At 43.4% G+C, this 19464-nt stretch overlaps 1 protein-coding gene and 1 non-coding gene across 7 annotated transcripts; both read left to right on the top strand.

Moving 5' to 3' along the window:
* The first annotated feature begins 7544 nt into the window (after positions 1 to 7544).
* Positions 7545 to 12897, top strand: LOC125717049 (L-selectin-like). 6 transcript variants are annotated; one of them, XM_048989985.1, is made up of 15 exons: positions 7545 to 7612; positions 7701 to 7779; positions 7968 to 8354; positions 8473 to 8580; positions 8664 to 8849; positions 8979 to 9164; positions 9404 to 9589; positions 9991 to 10176; positions 10416 to 10601; positions 11003 to 11188; positions 11305 to 11484; positions 11888 to 11998; positions 12143 to 12164; positions 12297 to 12380; positions 12544 to 12897. In XM_048989985.1, the coding sequence occupies exons 1-14, from the start codon at positions 7610 to 7612 to the stop codon at positions 12361 to 12363; spliced, it is 2073 nt and encodes a 690-aa protein (XP_048845942.1). In that variant the 5' UTR covers positions 7545 to 7609; the 3' UTR covers positions 12364 to 12380; positions 12544 to 12897. The 6 variants fall into 6 exon arrangements, with proteins under 6 accessions (XP_048845942.1, XP_048845947.1, XP_048845943.1 ...); XM_048989990.1 differs by lacking the exon at positions 10416 to 10601 and having other exon boundaries at positions 9991 to 10111; positions 11124 to 11188; XM_048989986.1 differs by lacking the exons at positions 8979 to 9164; positions 9404 to 9589.
* Positions 12898 to 13465: 568 nt separating this feature from the next.
* On the top strand, positions 13466 to 13538 carry trnak-cuu (transfer RNA lysine (anticodon CUU)). The gene has a single exon. It is a non-coding gene; the product is annotated as a tRNA-Lys (tRNA).
* Positions 13539 to 19464: the final 5926 nt, after the last annotated feature.

The following is a 19464-nucleotide window of genomic DNA, read 5'->3' as shown; positions in this document are numbered from 1 at the left end:
TTTGGTTGCCCCTGCTGTTTTTCCTGTCAGTCGCTTTTATCAACTGTCTGAGTAGAACTTTAAAGCTTGGCCACAAAGACACTGACGTCTTATTTATTTATTCAAAGCTGTAATGAAGTTACATAACACTCAGTTTAACTGAGATTTCTATCAGACGTAAGATGCTGATGAAATTCTTGTGTTTCATAGTAACTTGTCTGTCACATTGGTCAATTATGATTTGTTTATTGCTTCTATAAAGCAGCTGTAGTTTTTGTGTGGGCTTAGGGGTTATTGCTGTAAATTATATGCAGGCTAGGTGGTTACTTAGCTCGGGCAGTTGGCACATTCATTGTTATCCACTAGTCTCCCTCTATCTCCATGCCACTTGGTTCGAAAAATGCAGCATAGTTCCGGGGTTCGTGCTTCGCTAATCGGAGGAGCGAATGTTTACGCTGCTGCACACCGAATGAGTCAATGCCTTTTATGAGAAAGCTTGCCAATGAAAGCCTTTTATTGATGGAAACATGGGCTGAACAGTGGCATTAGACTGAACTGCCTGAACGGAAGCTGTCCTCTAATGAGTCTATTTCTCCAATGTATATGTTGCCACTCGGGGGCGTAATGCCTAGGAAAGGAAGAAGACGACCAATAAAAAAAGTGGATGTTCTCGTCAGAACAGACTATTGTTAATTGTTGCCATGGAAACCGGAACCTGATGGTTCTTCAGAGCAGAATTCCAGCATCCCCAGCTCAGTGTAGCCTCACAGATGTAGACAGCGCCTCTTGGGCAAACTGATTTTCAGGGAGGTGTGTGAGGGACGGCCGGGAGATTTCTGGGACATTGCGTATCATTCACCAGGGGTCAGGGACCTGGGTCACACTTTACTGGGGGAGATATGAATAATGTAGTAGTACATGCTTACGCAATGCATTAATTAACTAAGCAACTACGTATTTGTTAAGTACTGATCCCATGCTTGTTCATCACTAATCAATCTATTCCATTCAGGCACTATATTAGTTAGCAGTTAACTAATTAGTTAATAATAGTGTAAACTTCATTTGGGACAAAAATTACTTAACCGCAATAAACTACAAATTACATGGTCATTTCAGGCCAGGATGTTTTTTTTTATTTTCTAATATTTTCTAAGTCATTCACTAGGTTATAAAAAACAATTTTGCACTAGCCTTTATTTTTCTTATTGTGAATTTTTGTTGTAGTAATGAATAGAAAAAACTGCTTCAGAGCAGACGGTCCCTTGCCCGATAAGGACAGACCTCGTCCAGACATTTCCTCCTCTGTGTGGTTGGTTGTTTCAGCTTTCCAGCTGGAATGTTGGTGCGGAACTGTGGACCAGGAACCCAGAATCTCACATGTGTTGATAGCTTGTCCTTTTTCTTTCTGTTTCAAAACCAAAAACTAACTAAAAATGCTTATTCAAACCACCTGCATCAAGAGATAAGAGTACCATTACTGAATTCAATGGACGACTGTAAAATGAGTCAGATTTTGTGACAGAGGGGATAAACCCAAAATATCCATTTCCCACCATTTTCCAGTTCATACACCCTTAGTAAATGTGAAACAGAAACTTGTATTTTCACAGGAATGGATCTTGGACGTGCAGTTTAAGATGCAGATATAGTGAAAGTGATTAATTGTGGTTGCCGACACACCACAGCACAACAACAAAATGCATCCTCTGCATTTAACCCATATGTGACATAGCAGGGAGCCACTTATTCAGCACCCAGGGAGCAGCGCTTGGGGGGTGGTTCCTTGCACAGGCTACTTCAGTAGTTCTTGCGGGTGAGGGATTTGAATCAACAACCCTTCCATTACAAGTAGGCTTCCATAACCACTATCCCAGGGTGACGGCATGGACGTCGTACTGCTTAATCCATGATCAGAGATCACAACATCTTCACAGCAGATAAAGGTGACACCACAGTCCTGGGAGTGTGAGCAGCACTAGCGTAGGAAGAACAATAATAATATTAATAATGTGTTTGTTTGTGACAGATGCATACTGGTAATGACACATGCTTGGGTTACATGCAGGAGCCCTGGAGCTCTGGGTGCCGGGTGTGGACTGCTGACCCTCTGGTCATGGGCACGGGGGCTTGGCCCGTACGACCACCCCCCCCGTAATGAGGCACGTCTGCCTCTTTTTCTGCCTTGTGTCAGGTGGCAGGTGTTAACTTTTCTCAAGCCGGCGAGACCTCAAGAAGGACAGCTTTGACAGCAGGAACTGACACCTCACCATGTGAATGCCAGTGGCAACCCTTTTTGGGAATGCGGCAAATATGAGGCATGCTGTGTGTGTGTTACTGGTGCTTTGGACTGAGAGGGAATGGCTTGCATGTAGGAGAAGGTCTGTGTGAACGTTTTGCTGTGCTGTTCCTACAGTTGGGGTGAAATTATCCAGCCATAGTTGCTCGCCCTGTGCAGGGTTAAGGGAGCAGGTTGGACTTGTCAGTCCCATGCTGTTAAATATATCATGTAATGGAAATATTTGTGTTAGTGTTTTTCTCTTCTCATACACTGAGCACATGGATGATGTGGGGCCACTAGAGGGGTCGGCGGTCTCTGCCCTGCTCTTGGCTGGAAGTGATAAACGGATGCCTTGTCACGGAGAACAATTGAAGGAATTCGCATTTGGCCGCTGCGAGCCAACTTTATCCCGACCGATCCTCCGTACCCAGGTCAGTATTATTGTCCTTAAAGTCCGCATGGAGTTTGCATGTTCTCCCTGTGATATCGCATCTGAAACCATGTGGTTGTCCTTATTAACTTTGTATGATAGATGTGTGAGTAACTGGCCTCTCGCTCAGGGCAGAGGAGGGAAGTTCAGGTCCAGGAAGTAAAAATCCAGACCAAGATGTTATTTCAACCAACCAGTAGAATGCATGAATGAAACAAAATCTTGTTCTGGACATTTACTTCCTGGACTTGAAAGTCTACCTCTATACCCGGGTATACCTGTGCCCTTTGCATGCAGGAATAGACTACAAACCCTTTTCTGGATCCCAAACTGGTAAAGTGGTTAAGATATGGATTGATATCCTGTTTAACCATGTTTTTAAGTGCATACAGTCATCAAATTGCATCCAATCATTACAGCTGAGAAGGAAATAGGATGTTATCCGACACCTCTCAGCCACACCACCGTTCTTCCCGTAAGATTTAAATGTAGACCGTTCTGGTACAGGATAGGATTGTATTTTAAAGGAAAGGCAAGTTCATTAACTCAGACAGTAAACTTCCTCTTCCGTTACACCTCACTTGCATTCTTCCAGGAACATCAGCGCGTCTTCAACCAAGTTTTTTTTTTTTTTTTATGTTTTCATTCATGCTAATTTATCTTTGCAGTAAGTATTTTAATGCTGATGTCTAAAAAAAAAAAAGCATTGTAGGATTTCAAAGTGCTCCCTGAACATGCGGAAACTGGGCAATGTGCTGTGCAGCTTTCTAATGCGCCTGGTGAACATTTCAGCGTGGTATTTGCATCACCTTCTGCCCTTGTTCTATTAGTGGCATCCATCCACCCATTTTCTGTAACCACTTGTCCTATTCAGGGTCTCAAGGGGAGAAACTACTGAATAAAACTATATATATATATATATATTAATCCCTAAATGGGGAGATGGGGAGAAACCACTCTGACAGTCATAAAAACCTGCCTGTCAGCCTTGTCCTATTTAAAGGGTCATTGTGTTCAGGTCCTTACCATGAGCAGCACAGGATTCCCCATTTGAGTGCCATAGAAATCCCATGATGCACTTGTCCTTTCCGTGTCCTGTCTTCTCAGGGCCTTGACTGGGTGTTTTTTGCTCAGATGCCACATCACCCACGCCAGTCGATGTCACATCCTTTACCCCTTGATCCGTGTCCCTCTTTGTAAAGGAGCTCTGCCAAATGTAATGGAACTAAGTGACTTTTTTGTTTTTTTTTATTGTTGCATTATCATCAGAGAGCAGAGGTTCAAGCACAACAATGGAATTTCTTTTTCATCCTCATTTGTCCTGTTTTGTTATACAATAACCAACTTTCCACTGCTAACTTGCTAATAAGACAATTTCAGTAGGTGCAAGAGCACAATGATCTTCAATGTGTGTATGTATAAGAGGATCAAAATAATTGTATGAAATGTGTCACAATTCAGGTATTTTTCAAGAGTAACATTCAACTTTATGTAGTCGTCTATCCTTCAATTTTCTATATTCACTTGTTCGATACAGGGACAGTTACATAATGAACCATATTTTGTGTGAATCGGCTTAATGAGCCTTATGTAATACATATATATAGAAACTGAAACACACCATAACATTTATCAGAGGAAAATGATAAGCGAAGTGACCCTGCTGGTATGTTGTTCTGCTTTCTCATGACCGTCCTGCTTCCTGGTTGGATTTTCCCCATGGCCAACAGCATCTTGTATCTGCTTATGCATGTGACCTTATAGCTAAAATATTCAACAAAGCGTGTTGAGGATCTCAGCTTTTCAGTTTTTTTGGAATCATGAATTTACTCTATGAACTTGCTGAGCAACACTCAAAATGAGCATATTTTTTTTAAACGCAAATAACGGGTCATACGAAGTTCGAAGGTCTTGGTTATTAGTTCAGCTGTCAGTTATGTGGTATTTCCTCCGAACATTGTAAATCTGTCTGAATGTTGTGGTGGCTAAAACTCAGATCAAACTACAATGCACTTGCGACATCTTGAAATTCTGTAGGCTGAGATAAGCAGTAACACTATCAGTCAGTAAAATTAAAAAAATATTAAAGCATAAGGTCAGCAGAATAGTATGGTGTTTCTGTGGGTGGCCCTGTTGCCTTCCAGTGCCAGCATTTGATTCCTCACTCTCCTCTTATATTTCTGTATTTTATATGTTCTCGCCATATCATGCAGGTTTTCTCCTGGAGACCAAAGGTGGCTGATTGTCGTCTTTAAACCTGCCTGTGGTGCCCTGCAATGTTCTGGAATGTTCTGGTGTCTCTTTCCATGTGGACAAACTGCAAATGGGAATGTTATGGCTGACTTCCTATAACCTATAGTTCCTGTAGTTTTACCCACCCAAGGTTTTCACTAAAGAACAAATTAATGCTTTTATGAAAGGCACAATTTTGCAAGGAAATATGTGACTTTCTGATTTGGCTACAAACATACACATACTAAAAACGCCAACAGCAGTAATTACTGGCCACACTTTTAAAATTCAATTTCATTTAATTTCATTTCACTTTTTGTCAGTTAAGTGACAATAGGAAGTTGCCAGGAAAAGTAATCAATTAATGTGCGGCAGACAGTCTGCATTTTTATGCTGAACTTTCTTTTGTACGGTGGAGGCAGACTAACTGTCTCCTCGACATGCCGTCCTTGAATCACTTCGTTGCTTGTTGCCAGAGAGGAAATAGTCACGCTTTGCCAGGGACTTTCACCATGTGAGTCAGTGGACTGGAGACACACTTTATTTTATTTTTTTTAGCATTTTTGGACACTTAAACAACCAGACGTCTCTGTCGGCTGCAAACAAATTGGGTAAATGCGTCTCCCAGACTGTGGTCACGTGACAGTTGCTACTGAACACAAAATGTTATAAAAGCAGCTGAAACAAGTCACCTTAACACCCAATTCTCTGAAATCACGTTATATAAAATCTGGTATTGTATTTAGAATATTGTATAATGATGTCAAATTAACATTACAGTTGTGATAATTCTTAAAGTACATAATGATATGAAATAGCTATGATATGAAATAAATAGATTTGTTATAGCTATGATGAGCAGGTGACAATTGTTTTTTAAAAATCATTAAAACCAGAGCACCATAAAATTGACGATTTATAAACCATATGTTAGGCGTAGAAATAGGCATAGAAGGATCAGAAATAGATCTGAACGGTGCAGCAAAATAGTGCATTTTCATAAAACAGACCTCAGCAGAAAGCAGACCTGTACTGACCTTGGTATCATTATAGACTTGACAAAGGGTACAGAGGCACAAGGCTAAGAACTGACCTGAGCTATGTAGAGTATCACTGGGACAATAGAGAATTGATATCTGTCAGGTGGCCTGTGAACTAGCAAGGTCAAAGGTCAGATTAAGAAGTAATGCAATCATAACAGTGGCTGGTCATGTTGCTGTTATGTAACAGCAAAGGTTTACTTCAGAAACTCCTGGCTGAGTATGTGTAGAGTTTGTATGTTGTCTCCATCTTAATATGATATTTCCTCTTGCGGGTTATGTGAGCTCGCAACCTTAAAATTCCCATAATGTGTGAGCGAGGCCTTGTGAAGAACTGGCAGATGTGATGCAGTGCTGTGATCCAGTAGTGCACTGGATAAATGATAGAAGTTGGATGAAACTTGTTCAGAATATTTTTTTTAAAAAGATGTAAACCCATGGTGTGCTTTATATTGTTAATTATATAGAACAAAAACCCATTTGCAGTAGAAAATGATTGTTCCAAGCATCATTAAAATCCTCGTTTGATACACTGATACATAGCGCACTGATACAGCGTGAGCCGTACCCACCACACAACAAACCACCTCAGGGACAAGACTCGAGTCCAGCCATGCGGAGGGTGATAATCTAACAAAGATGCCCATGAAATTTACGAGTAAATATCAGAGTAACCTGGCCAGATTAGGGCTACCATGACCTCCCTCTCGAGGCTTTTGGGTGATGTTCACCGGCAAGTGGCTGGTGACCAAGCTGTCTAATAACCTAGTCGGATGAAAGATGAAGGTCATATGCGTGACAAGCTTTACTGAGAAGGACCTAGATGACTCAGACTTTCCCTAGGAGGGAAAGAGTTTATGTAGGAGATCAACAGGTCCTGGGTAAACATATCTCTGTGCATAGGTTGGTCTCTGGAACAGACCCTCTACGTGTCTCGGAACTCTTCGGAAAAACTGTGTGATTAGCCAAAGGTCAACAAATTGTCAAAACATTTCACATTTCATTAGCTGGAATAGTGTTTAATTCAAGTGGTCACTAATTTCAGAACAACGACTAAACTGCTCTAATAATGATTTGTTACGTAAAAAATATGCCCCAGCCTTGTGCCCGTTGCTCCCGGGATAGGCTCCGGACCCCCCGCGACCCAGTAGGATAAGCGGTTTGGAAAATGGATGGATGGATGGATGGAAAATATGCCTTTTCCACTGATGTTTGATATAAGTTATCTGTCTTGCTTTTTCACAGCATAGGTTTTCTTCAGTGAGCTCTGACTAAATTTCTCTGCCCTTTCAAGAAGGTTGCGAGTCACCAGTTATTTAAAAATTGAACTTTTCCTTTTAACAATATAATTTTAACAATAACAAGTTAAACAGCTTCATTGTCTCTCATTTCTACACATTCTCCGCTTAAAGAAAAAAAAAAAACCTCCACCAACAAGTTAGAAGGGTCAACAATAAGTAGGCAGGAAAAGGTTCGATCAAGGAAATTCCATTACGGGAATTCCTAGCGTCACACTTTCGGGAAATGTGGGATAGCCCTCCAGGACCACCTGGGTATATAAGAGTAAGACAACAGAGAGTCACAGCATTCAATCTGCCATCTCAACAAAGGACCTTCTACTGAAACAGCTCTGCCTGACAGTCAACAATGGTAATTTCTTGCAAACATGCACATTAGTTGAAGCCGCATCTATGTGTGTATCTTGATAATAGTAAATCTGTAACTGTCTTCTTTGTAGAAACACTGCCTTGGACCGATGAGGGCTCACTCCGTCTGCTCTTCAAGATACCTTGGACTCACCACCATACTTTTTTTGGGTAAGAAATGTTTATTTTTCTCTAATTCCTAATTAGCTGCAACCCTCTATCATGATAAATGTAATGCATAGAAAATCAAGAGAGGAATGGGTAATTACGATATGCAAGACTTGGGTTATTAGTCAAGTTCATAGTAAAGGAAATAATAGCTGAATTCAGATTTATTAAAAAATATCTCTGTATTTCAGCACTTGCACCATGGACAGAAGTGCATTCCTGGTCTTATCATTACTCTAATGCTACAATGGACTGGAATGCAGCTCGCGACTGGTGCAGGAGATATTTCACAGATATGGTGGCCATTCAGAACCAGGAGGAAATCGTTCACCTGATGAACATACTGCCGTTCATGAAAACCTACTACTGGATCGGGATCCGCAAAATCGACAACGTGTGGACCTGGGTAGGGACCAATAAAAAGCTCACGGCGGAGGCAGAGAACTGGGCAGCAGGAGAGCCCAACAACGGTGGGAATAATGAGGATTGTGTGGAGATTTATATCAAGAGGCAGGCCGACCAGGGAAAATGGAACGACGAGTCCTGTTTGAAATTGAAAGCAGCTTTATGCTACACAGGTAACTTGAGATGCAACGCGACTGGAAAATGCAATTAATAAAGAAAGGAATGTCTAAGATTGTTTATGCATTTTATCACACTAAAATAGATAAATCCCTAATTTTTATCATTTTCCAGCCTCCTGCCAGGCTGATTCCTGCAGCGGTAACGGGGAATGTGTGGAGACGATCAACAGCCACAAGTGCCAGTGTTTCGAAGGCTTCAGCGGAGACAAGTGCGAAACTGGTAAATGCAGGTCTCACAGATAACATGCAGTGCGCCATGTATCGTGACCCCCCTCCCGTAACTAGTGATGTCACTCTTTGCAGTGGCGCAGTGCAAGGTGGTGGAGCAGCCTTCTCACGGCTACGCCCTGTGCTCGCACCATTTTGGAAACTTCACCTACGGCTCCACCTGCGAATTCCACTGTGAGGAGGGATACCGCCTCCATGGTTCTGCCACGACAAACTGCACGTCCACTGAGTTGTGGTCGGCGCCGCCCCCTAGCTGCAAAGGTAATACAGCTGTCGGTATATTTAGATCTACCCATGAAACTTCATATGTACTGATCATTAAAAAAGCTGATATTTCTTTTGTACCCCCAATGCCCCTCACAGTCTGACAGTGTCCTTTCAAACCCTCAGTGATGCAGTGTGAAGCACTGGTAGAGCCCCCGCATGGCTCAGTGAGCTGCCAGCATCCACTGGGCGACTTCAGCTTCCGCTCGGAGTGCGAGTTCGGCTGTGAGGAGGGGTACCAGCTGACCTCCTCCGGCAGGGTGCAGTGTGGAGCGCAGGGGCAGTGGAGTGACAGGCAGCCTCAGTGTGAAGGTACGGTTCTTAGGGCTGTGCTCAATGTTATTTGGTTGTATAATAATGCAAACCTTAAATCACAGTATATTTAAATGTCTTTTGTGCCACATTAATTGTTTTGTCTTTATTATTCGATCAGTATTAGCATCATCATATTAAATATATGGAATCTCTGCGTTTTTTACCACTGGTGACAGTATGAGGGCACAAAGTTGTCACCACGTGTGACCAAGTCTCTCCATCCGTCTGCTTTGCAGCTGTGCAGTGCCACCCCCTAGATGCCCCCCAGGGGATCTCGATGACCTGCTCCGACTCTGATGCGAGGTTCAGCTTCGGCTCGACTTGCAGTTTCAGCTGCGCAGACGGCTTTCTGTTACAGGGCGTTGCCAGCCTCACCTGCACAGCATCTGCGCAGTGGAGCGGGGGGATGCCACAGTGTGAAGGTGAGCTTTCTGTCCCAGCTGCTGAAACTGCGCAGCAGAGCACTACTGCAGTTAAACTGCTCACCTTCATTGATAATTTCCACTTTAGTCTTTAGTATGAAGGGAGTCACAGAAAAAAGAGTCTGGCTGTACGTGATATATGCGCCAGAGTATATTGACGTTACTCATCACCTGGTCTAAAGGCTCAGCACTTCTATGGTGCACCTCGTACTTTTGGGGAATCTGCTGTAAAATGAAATATTTATTAAAAGATGTTTTAGTGTCAGTGTCACTGGGAAGTTTGTTACCAAAGGAGCACATCTGAGCCCAAAGTGACCTCGCTGATAATGAGATTTCTGATGGGGCTTCACTGACACCCCCGATCCCCCTCACTATCTGACAGTGTCCTTTCAAACCTTCAGTGATGCAGTGTGAAGCACTGGTAGAGCCCCCGCATGGCTCAGTGAGCTGCCAGCATCCACTGGGCGACTTCAGCTTCCGCTCGGAGTGCGAGTTCGGCTGTGAGGAGGGGTACCAGCTGACCTCCTCCGGCAGGGTGCAGTGTGGAGCGCAGGGGCAGTGGAGTGACAGGCAGCCTCAGTGTGAAGGTACGGTTCTTAAGGCTGTGCTCAATATTATTTGGTTGTATAATAATGCAAACCTTAAATCACAGTACATTTAAATTTCTTTTGTGCCACATTAATTGTTTTGTCTTTATTATTTGATCAGTATTAGCATCATCATATTAAATATGTGGAATCTCTGCGTTTTTTACCACTGGTGACAGTATGAGGGCACAAAGTTGTCACCACGTGTGACCAAGTCTCTCCATCCGTCTGCTTTGCAGCTGTGCAGTGCCACCCCCTAGATGCCCCCCAGGGGATCTCGATGACCTGCTCCGACTCTGATGCGAGGTTCAGCTTCGGCTCGACTTGCAGTTTCAGCTGCGCAGACGGCTTTCTGTTACAGGGCGTTGCCAGCCTCACCTGCACAGCATCTGCGCAGTGGAGCGGGGGGATGCCACAGTGTGAAGGTGAGCTTTCTGTCCCAGCTGCTGAAACTGCGCAGCAGAGCACTACTGCAGTTAAACTGCTCACCTTCATTGATAATTTCCACTTTAGTCTTTAGTATGAAGGGAGTCACAGAAAAAAGAGTCTGGCTGTACGTGATATATGCGCCAGAGTATATTGACGTTACCCATCACCTGGTCTAAAGGCTCAGCACTTCTATGGTGCACCTCGTACTTTTGGGGAATCTGCTGTAAAATGAAATATTTTTTAAAAGATGTTTTAATGTGAGTGTGGCTGGTAAGTTTGTTACCAAAGGAGCACATCTGAGCCCAAAGTGACCTCGCTGATAATGAGATTTCTGATGGGGCTTCACTGACACCCCTGATCCCCCTCACTATCTGACAGTGTCCTTTCAAACCCTCAGTGATGCAGTGTGAAGCACTGGTAGAGCCCCCACATGGCTCAGTGAGCTGCCAGCATCCACTGGGCGACTTCAGCTTCCGCTCGGAGTGCGAGTTCGGCTGTGAGGAGGGGTACCAGCTGACCTCCTCTGGCAGGGTGCAGTGTGGAGCGCAGGGGCAGTGGAGTGACAATCAACCTAAGTGTGAAGGTACGGCTGTCAGTGCAGTTAAACTGTACATCCATACTCAGGATCTCATCGTATTGTCTTATCCACTCATCACAGAGCGATCATGAGTCTTCACATGGGTATGTTGGGTTTTGCAGCTATGCAGTGCCCCCCCATCGCCTTCCCGGAGGGAGTTACAGTGAGCTGTTCTGCTGACGAGCTCAGTTATGGCTCCTGGTGCAACTTCAGCTGCAGCCGTGATTTCATCCTGCATGGACCTGACAGCACCATGTGTGGACCTTCGGGGAACTGGACCGACGAGGCGCCATCCTGTCTAGGTACTGCATGGTCAGCCTGTGTAATGCAAGCCATGATGCCACGTCCATGCATTAACGTAGAAGGTCGCCAATTCCAGTTACACATCCAGCTGCCTCCGATGTTGGTGCATAGCTAAAATACAGTTACTTGATCTCACTCTTTGTTTGTGCTAAATGTCACTATAGATCAGTGTTTCCCAATCCAGTCTTTGGGGACCCGCAGACAGTCCACATTTAACCGTTTGTGGGCTATCTGGCAGGGATTTGGGAAGGAGCAAAAATCTTGACTCTTTGGGGGTCTGTGAGGACTAGTTGGGAAACACTGCACTAGATATCAGCTTTACGTAAGTTAATAAAATGTAATTTTATTTCCTACATAGAACACTGGTACCTCTACTCAATGGTTTGTTCTTGTCTTCCACAGCAGCCCAAAAGCTATCGTTGACCCCAATATCAATTGGATTAACGGTCGGGGGATCTGCCGGGTTGGCGGCATTGACAGTCGCGGCTTGGCTACTGAAACGTCTGAGGCAAGGTAGGAGCCTTTGGAAATTTAGAATGCTAAGCCAAATTTAACATCCACTATCTAAAAATGCTAATTATGTTCACGAACATTTAATGGGCGCACATATGAAACGCGACTTCAGCTGAGTTTCATCCGCTCTTTTTTTCTTTGCAGGCAAGAAGTTCAAGCTCAGCAGGTAAGAGCCTTGAAATTACAAATTAGATCCATATCATACTCTGCTAGTTTTATGTATTAAAATCCACAGTTTTTATTATTATTATTTTTGTCCTGTTCTTGTTGTAACTTAAAATCTTTCTTCTATTTTTAGCTCTACGGATAATGACGACGACGAGCCGCCACAGAGATATAAGAATAGCCGTGATAGCCTCATTTAGAATTCTAATCTGTGCAGGTAGGATATTCATCTTGTACCTATTTAATCATTATTTAGCGTAATAAGTAGTGGTAAGCATCAATGCCATGGTAAACAGTCATTAGCGAGATAATTATAGGCAGCAAAATGACTGAGTCACATCAGAAATGAACGTTCATCCTTTGTGTTCATGCCGTCACAGGGATGCCGAGAAGAGCGACTTTATTCTCTGCATCGTGGTCCAGAACCAGTGTATCATTTTACACGCAGAAATCATGGGAAGAGCCCAGTGGGGAAAAGAAACCTGACCGTCACCTTATGCTGGATTAAAAGAACAAAATAAAGTCAAGTATAAATAGAATTAAACAACATGGGTGTTCTGTACTCCCCATGGGAGATGCAATGTTAAACACATTTTTGTGTCTACTTTTTAAAATTACTATTAATATGGACTGTGTTAATTAAATGTTTATACGTTTCGTACGGTGATGCCATTTTTTCTAATGTACGAGAAGTTGTGTATGCAAACATTTTAAAATAAACGCTTGAATATTTATTTATGTTTTATATGTAGATCTCTGTTAAATACTGGTTGTGTTTTAAAAATTATAAAATGTTTAAAAATAAAATCCTTAAACAAAAGCGTCAATTATCCGAGAGATATTGTATTCGAATTGGTGGCATAACCTGACATCTGATTGGCCCTCCGGGTGGCCTCCCCGACGTTAATTGGTTCTCAGCGACGTCAATCGTAGATCGCGGATCATTTTTTTCTCCGAACTCGCACTTGCGAGGTAAGTGTAACTCAAATAGTTCGTAGAATTTCATGAATTTACGGGAATTCTACCGTTTCGTTTTCATGTATGTAGCTTTGATGACTACATATATAAGTGTGGCTTCGTTAAATATAATACGCGAACACGTATCTTGTAGGAAAAAACGTTCAATCTAATTACCATCGGGCAAACCCTGCCAAGATTCACGGCAACTTGTTGCTTTTAGCTCCCTATTTTTGGCCCTGATTACTTTTTCTTTCCGTTTAAGATCACAGGAACACATCTGAATAGTTCAAGTTTGTGTGGTGTCTTGTGATATGACGTAATGGTAATAGTTTTTTTGTAGTAGCCCGGCTAGCTCAGTCGGTAGAGCATGAGACTCTTAATCTCAGGGTCGTGGGTTCGAGCCCCACGTTGGGCGAAGTTATTTTATGCGACCTCGCAAGTTAGGAGTCTGGTTCAAAACCCGCGACTGGGAAAATAATCACTGTTGATTCTTGAACAAGGCCCTTAAAAAAAACGGCCTCAGCACTGGACAAACACATTAGCTCCCTCCAGTGTAATTCTGTGCATTGGTATATGGGAAAAACTGAAGGATTCCTATGTATCCATACATGTGCTTGTGGAAATGGTGAATAAAAAACATTCTCTGTTTAATATGGAGTTACAGGAGTCCCAACAAAAAAAAAGAATAAATCTGTAAAAGAATACAGAAATAAATTAGAAAGTGTAATGAAGAGTAAAGTTAAAAAGAGAGTTAAGTTCTAATTCATTGCATGTTATCTTGAAACAACATTCTTTGATGTTTTTCTAATTGGTTGTTTTATACTCTCTGTAAACAATGGAATACCTTTGGGTTTAGCATTGTGGGGGTGAGGTCTCCAAACATTTAAAGGGGACCAGAGGGTTGTATTGGCTAGTTTTGATTATTGGGGCGGGAAGGGGGGGGGGGCACCCCCATAATTGACACCCATGTCTGTAATAACCTCTTAGGGCTAGAAGTTACTATAGATGTCCATCCATCCATCCATCCATTATCCTCCGCTTATCCGGGGTCGGGTCGCGGGGGCAGCAGTCTCAGCAGGGAAGCCCAGACTTCCCTCTCCCCGGCCACTTCATCCAGCTCCTCTGGGGGGATCCCGAGGCGTTCCCAGGCCAGCCGGGAGACATAGTCTCTCCAGCGTGTCCTGGGTCTTCCCCGGGGTCTCCTCCCAGTGGGACATGCCCGGAACACCTCCGGAGGAGGTACTATAGATGTTGAGAATTAAATTGTGTGTCTCAAAGCATAAACTGAACGCAACACCTGCCACATAATGCATATGTAAGTCAGTAATTAGCGAGATAGCCCCGGAAGTCATGCTAATAATTTCCTTCTCATCACTTTTGGTCAACAAAGACGTGTTTGCTAGTATTGAGCATCAAAATACTGTGAAATGCTAAGTTAGTTGGTTGCAGTGCATGGGTTACAGTAACTGCCTTCTTTAAATTCTCTAGCCTTGCTGACTGTCATGGATGTGGGGACGATGACCGTAAACCTCCCTCTCTCTGCATTGTTTAACTTATGATGCTGTTCCTGTTCCTGAATGTTGATTAGTCTTTAGCAGTAGACTGTGAAGCTTTTTGTTATGGGATGGCCATTCAGAAATCTTTCATTTTTGACCTCTCTAGGCGACTGTAGAGCCGATCAGCTGGGTGATAATCAGTTGTGTTTATGGTTCAGTCTTTTGGGAAGTCAGTGCTCCTCCTGTTTTACGGGATCCCGACAGCCTCCACATCAGACTCTGTGACTTGGGGGGGGTGATTTTCCTCTCATTGTTGATGTCTTATGGAGAATGAAGTTCCCCCAATGACCTGACCTCAGAGTTGGTGCCAGAGAACTTCCCCTCCACTGGTTCCGTTTCCTTCTTGATGTTCTTCAGAACCTCTGCCATTCCTTTAAGAAGAAGCAGCACTGTGTGAGTCACATGCATGTCCTCTACTTCCAGGCGTCAGGCGCCAGGCTCTTGGCCGTCTTGCTCACCTGATATGATCTGGTATTACACAAGGCAACTGTAAAGCTTAGACTCAGATTTCAGAATGATGATGATGATGATGATGATGATGATGAAGGAAGCTTTCTTTAGGCATCTATCACTCTCGTAGGAGTCCCAGTCATATGACTTCTCCATCAGTTTAAGGGGAAATGAAAATATCACTCACATAGATAAAAGTAACAGAAGCTTCTAGAATTCTGTAGTGTCCTCAGCCATTTTTTTTTTGGGTTAATGGCCTGTTCACATACGTGTAGTAAGGAAACTTTGTAGCAGAGTTACATGGTCCAGGGCTGCAGAAATAACAGTGCTTCAAATAAATTGCTTAAATTTGATTAAAAATACAAAATCAGAAGTCGATATGTATCCAGCCACCATTCAACTGTAACTTTTACCAAACAATAAACGGAGTGTCTACACTAAAAAATCTTTTCTCGTTATGTTGATCCTAGATCAGATATTTATCGAGTTCTAAATGTAGTATGCTAAATTATAGCGCTTAATTTTGACAAGTTAAGAAGTGAATTGCTATGACATTATAAATAAATTAATTTTAGGATACGCTGGCAGACCCACATCTGGGGGCCTGGCCTAAGGAACGGTACTTTTATTAGATTAGCAAAAGTGTTGAATATTGATTTTTTTTTTTTACTATTATTAGTGCTGGGGCAGGAAGGTAAAATGTCCCTTGAAGTGTTGAGTGCACACCGCCAGAGAGGAAATGGCAGAGATAAGACTGCTGTAGCTTTCTGATCCGTTAGTCCACAGGGAGACGCCTGTTTTTCCAGATGCTTCCTGAAGTATTACTGACCAGAGCGATTCACTGCCCATTTGTTCCTGGAAAAAAAAACTCTTATATTGACAGTCCAGGCTCTACCAGCCTGTGGGCCCTATATCAAAATACCACAGGACCACGGGTGGCGCCACTATTAAATCTGAGGGGGACGTGTCCCACATTTAACATAAAATATTAGTTTTAAGCCAGTGTGTCCCCCCCACATTCAAAATGCTTCTGACGCCCCTGCACAGGAGCCTGAACTATAAATGAATAGACAACTGAGCCTAGATGGACAAGCCAGACTGAGAGTCAGGGATCCTACATTCAGGATTTGGAAATTCCATCCATCAATTTTCTGTATCCACTTGTCCTGTCTTGGGGGGGTTGGGAGCCGATCCTAGAGGCTACGGGCACAAGGCAGGGAACAACCCAGGATGGAGTGCCAACCCATCACAAGGCACCAACCCATCACAGGGCACCAACCCATCACAGGGCACACTCACACACATGCACACTTAGGGGCAATTTGGTAACTCCAGTCAACCTCAGAATGTTTTTCGGCTGTGGGGGGAAAACCAGAGAACCCACCGGAAACCCCAGGGTGACCCAGGGAGAAAATGCAAACTCCACATACATGGAGACATGGCCGGAGACTCAAATGCCTTGAACCCCAGACAACCCACGTTTTTGCTACTGGGAGCTGGGAGGGAGCTAAAACGTGGACCGTCTGGGGTCCCTGGGGACCTGGTTGGGAAACACTCCACTAGAGGGCTTAATATATTTAAAAACACTGCAATTCCTATTGCTAGTCTCCTTGGCTCTATAATTAAAAGTTGATATTCTATTTATGAATCATTAGCTAATTAATTGGCGATGCTGGTAATATGACCTGATGTTTTGAATATATTTCCATATGATGCAGCAAAACAGTGCATTGTTATTGAAGAGCTGTCAGCAGGAGCAGGTCGCATGTCAGATAAGGAAACAACAGTGGCAACAATACTAATGATAACACAGGTGGTTTGGCTGGCCCTGTTGCTATAATATTACATGCCTGCATTTTGGGCAAAGTTTTGCAAGATTTTAATGCTTTCATTATATAATTTGATATTTTTAGTAATGTATAAAAAAGCGGCGGTATGGTGGTGCAGTGGTTAGCACTGTTGCCTCACACCTCTGGGACCCGGGTTCGAGTTCCTGCCTGGGTCACATGTGTGCGGAGTTTGCATGTTCTCCCCATGTCGTCGTGGGGTTTCCTCCGGGTACTCCGGTTTCCCCCCACAGACTAAAGACATGCTGAGGCTAATTGGATTTGCTACATTAGCCGTAAGAGTGAATGGTGTGTGAGTGTACCCTGTGATGGGCTGGCCCCCCGCTGGAGCAGTGATTCTCAACCCATGGGTCACATCCCAATAGGATAAGCGGTTTGGAAAATGGATGGATGGATGTATAAAACATCAAACTTTGTATATAACTGGTAATTTAGCAATACATTTTGCCCAGAATCCTGAAGAAAATATTCTTGTCTTTTGCATTGTTTCTTCTGTTGCTTAATTATTTGAGTTTTTAAAGGCACTTTTCGATAAGGATCGCTCTGTTACCTCACACCTCCCCTCCCCTCTGGGGATGTGGAGTCTGCATGCTCTCTCTCCGTCATAGGGGTTTTCCACGGGCACCCGGAGGGGTCCCTCCTTAATGCCAAGACACGCTAGTTAATGTCTTTAAATTTCCCATAGAGTTATTGTTAACTCTATGCTACCCCGGTCACTCAGACCAGGATAAGTAATTATGGACAGATTTACTTCAGCTGAATTTCTTTAGAAAAACCTTGTATGTTTCTTATCTCATAATAGGGTGTTATGGCGGGTCAAATGTCAACCCACCTTCTAAACATTCAGCATCCTGCGATTCCCAAGAACACTTCAATATATTGGGAATTCTTCCAGATATTTCATATGAAATAACAGGCACACAACTCTCATCTTGACCTTTGTGAAACAAAGGAAATCTTATCTTCTGCTTCTCACATCCTAAAATAATCTTTGCCATGGAGTGAACTTCCATCCATCCATCCATTTTCCAAACCGCTTATCCTACTGGGTCGCGGGGGGTCTGGAGCCTATCCCGGAAGCTATGGGCACGAGGCAGGGAACAACCCAGGATGGGGGGCCAGCCCATCGCAGGGCACACTCACACACCATTCACTCACACATGCACACCTACGGGCGATTTAGCAACTCCAATTAGCCTCAGCGTGTTTTTGGACTGTGGGGGGAAACCGGAGTTGGAGTGAACTTTATACATTATATTTGGGTTCAAGGCCAGATCCTGCCTTTGAGCATGTGCGTGTGCAGGTATGTTCATCTGAACATTCTCCCTGTGCTTGGAGCAGTGATTCCCATGGGCCGCGACCCAAATTTGGATCGCAGCAAGTTCAGAAAGGGTCGCGAGGCGGAGTTGGAAATGTAAGCATTTTAGCCATGTGTGTGAGAGTGTAAGATATTTCCTAGTACAGCACTTTCCTCCCAGAATAGGGTTTTGAATTTGTGTGATGGGATGTTACCCAGTTAAGGTTAGACCTCCTTGGATCCCCTTTGAAATACAACTGACAGAAAGCCGTCCTTTCTGATGCTTTGACCGAGAATGTGCAGACTTTGACACTGTGACTCGTGTCTGCAAACTAGCCTCAATGCGAGCATCTTGCACTTGGGTTAGACGTATAAAGAGAGTGTCACCAGATTCAGCTTCTGTGAAGTCACAGACCTGTGAGGCCTGTCTGGGTTATGAAGAGCTACATCGCCCCCTTGTGGCCAGAACTAATACACCATTAAAATACAGCTTGACTTCTGCAGTTTGAGCTCATTGATTCTCAGTATAAAACATGTAAACATTATTCAGATATCTGGCAATCTACCTTCTTCACTGGTGCCATTTTCATGTAATATTCAAGTTACTTTGTCCTAGAGATTGTATTGGCCGACTATCGGGATCGACCAAGACAGCAACAATTGGCCAATGGTTAAAGATGAGCAGATACTCACCACCAATAATTCCCTTTAAAATGTTAATCCATATTGCTTTGCCTTCCCATGTACTAAGCAGTTAGAAAATTACGGAGTTTGTCACACTTGATGATCAACCCGTCTCTGTTATAAATATATCTTACATATTTTTTAATAATAATAATAATAATAATCAATACTTTTATTGTCCCCGTAGGGAAATTGTCTTTACGCCTCCCACAACTTCCTCTTTTTTTTTTCTTCTTTTTTTCATAGAGGAAGTTGTCTGCGAAGGGCTGCCACCCGTAGTGGTGCCCAGGGAGCTGGGGGTTAAGGGCCTTGCTCAAGGACCCACAGGCTGAGGCGGGGTTTGAACCTGCGACCTTCTGATTACAGGGTGGAGTGTCCCTTTAAAGTTATTTAAGCAGAATCTCCCAAACAATCAGTATCGGTTTTGGTGTCACTTTTTGAAATAAACTGCTATCAGTATCAGCTACAGATTTCGTTATCGACGCAGCACTAATTTCCACTTTTGTC

The sequence above is a fragment of the Brienomyrus brachyistius genome, chromosome 21 (assembly GCF_023856365.1).
Source record: "Brienomyrus brachyistius isolate T26 chromosome 21, BBRACH_0.4, whole genome shotgun sequence".
Lineage (NCBI taxonomy): Eukaryota > Metazoa > Chordata > Actinopteri > Osteoglossiformes > Mormyridae > Brienomyrus > Brienomyrus brachyistius.
Note: the sequence above shows the minus strand (reverse complement) of the source record. Positions and strands in the feature narration are given on the sequence as shown.

What these genes read in the sequence shown, in the direction of transcription:
- LOC125717049 (XM_048989985.1), top strand. An exon ending in GGGGATGCCACAGTGTGAAG is followed by an intron (nt 9,590 to 9,990) that starts GTGAGCTTTCTG and finishes TCAAACCTTCAG; the next exon opens with TGATGCAGTGTGAAGCACTG. An exon ending in CAATCAACCTAAGTGTGAAG is followed by an intron (nt 11,189 to 11,304) that starts GTACGGCTGTCA and finishes TGGGTTTTGCAG; the next exon opens with CTATGCAGTGCCCCCCCATC.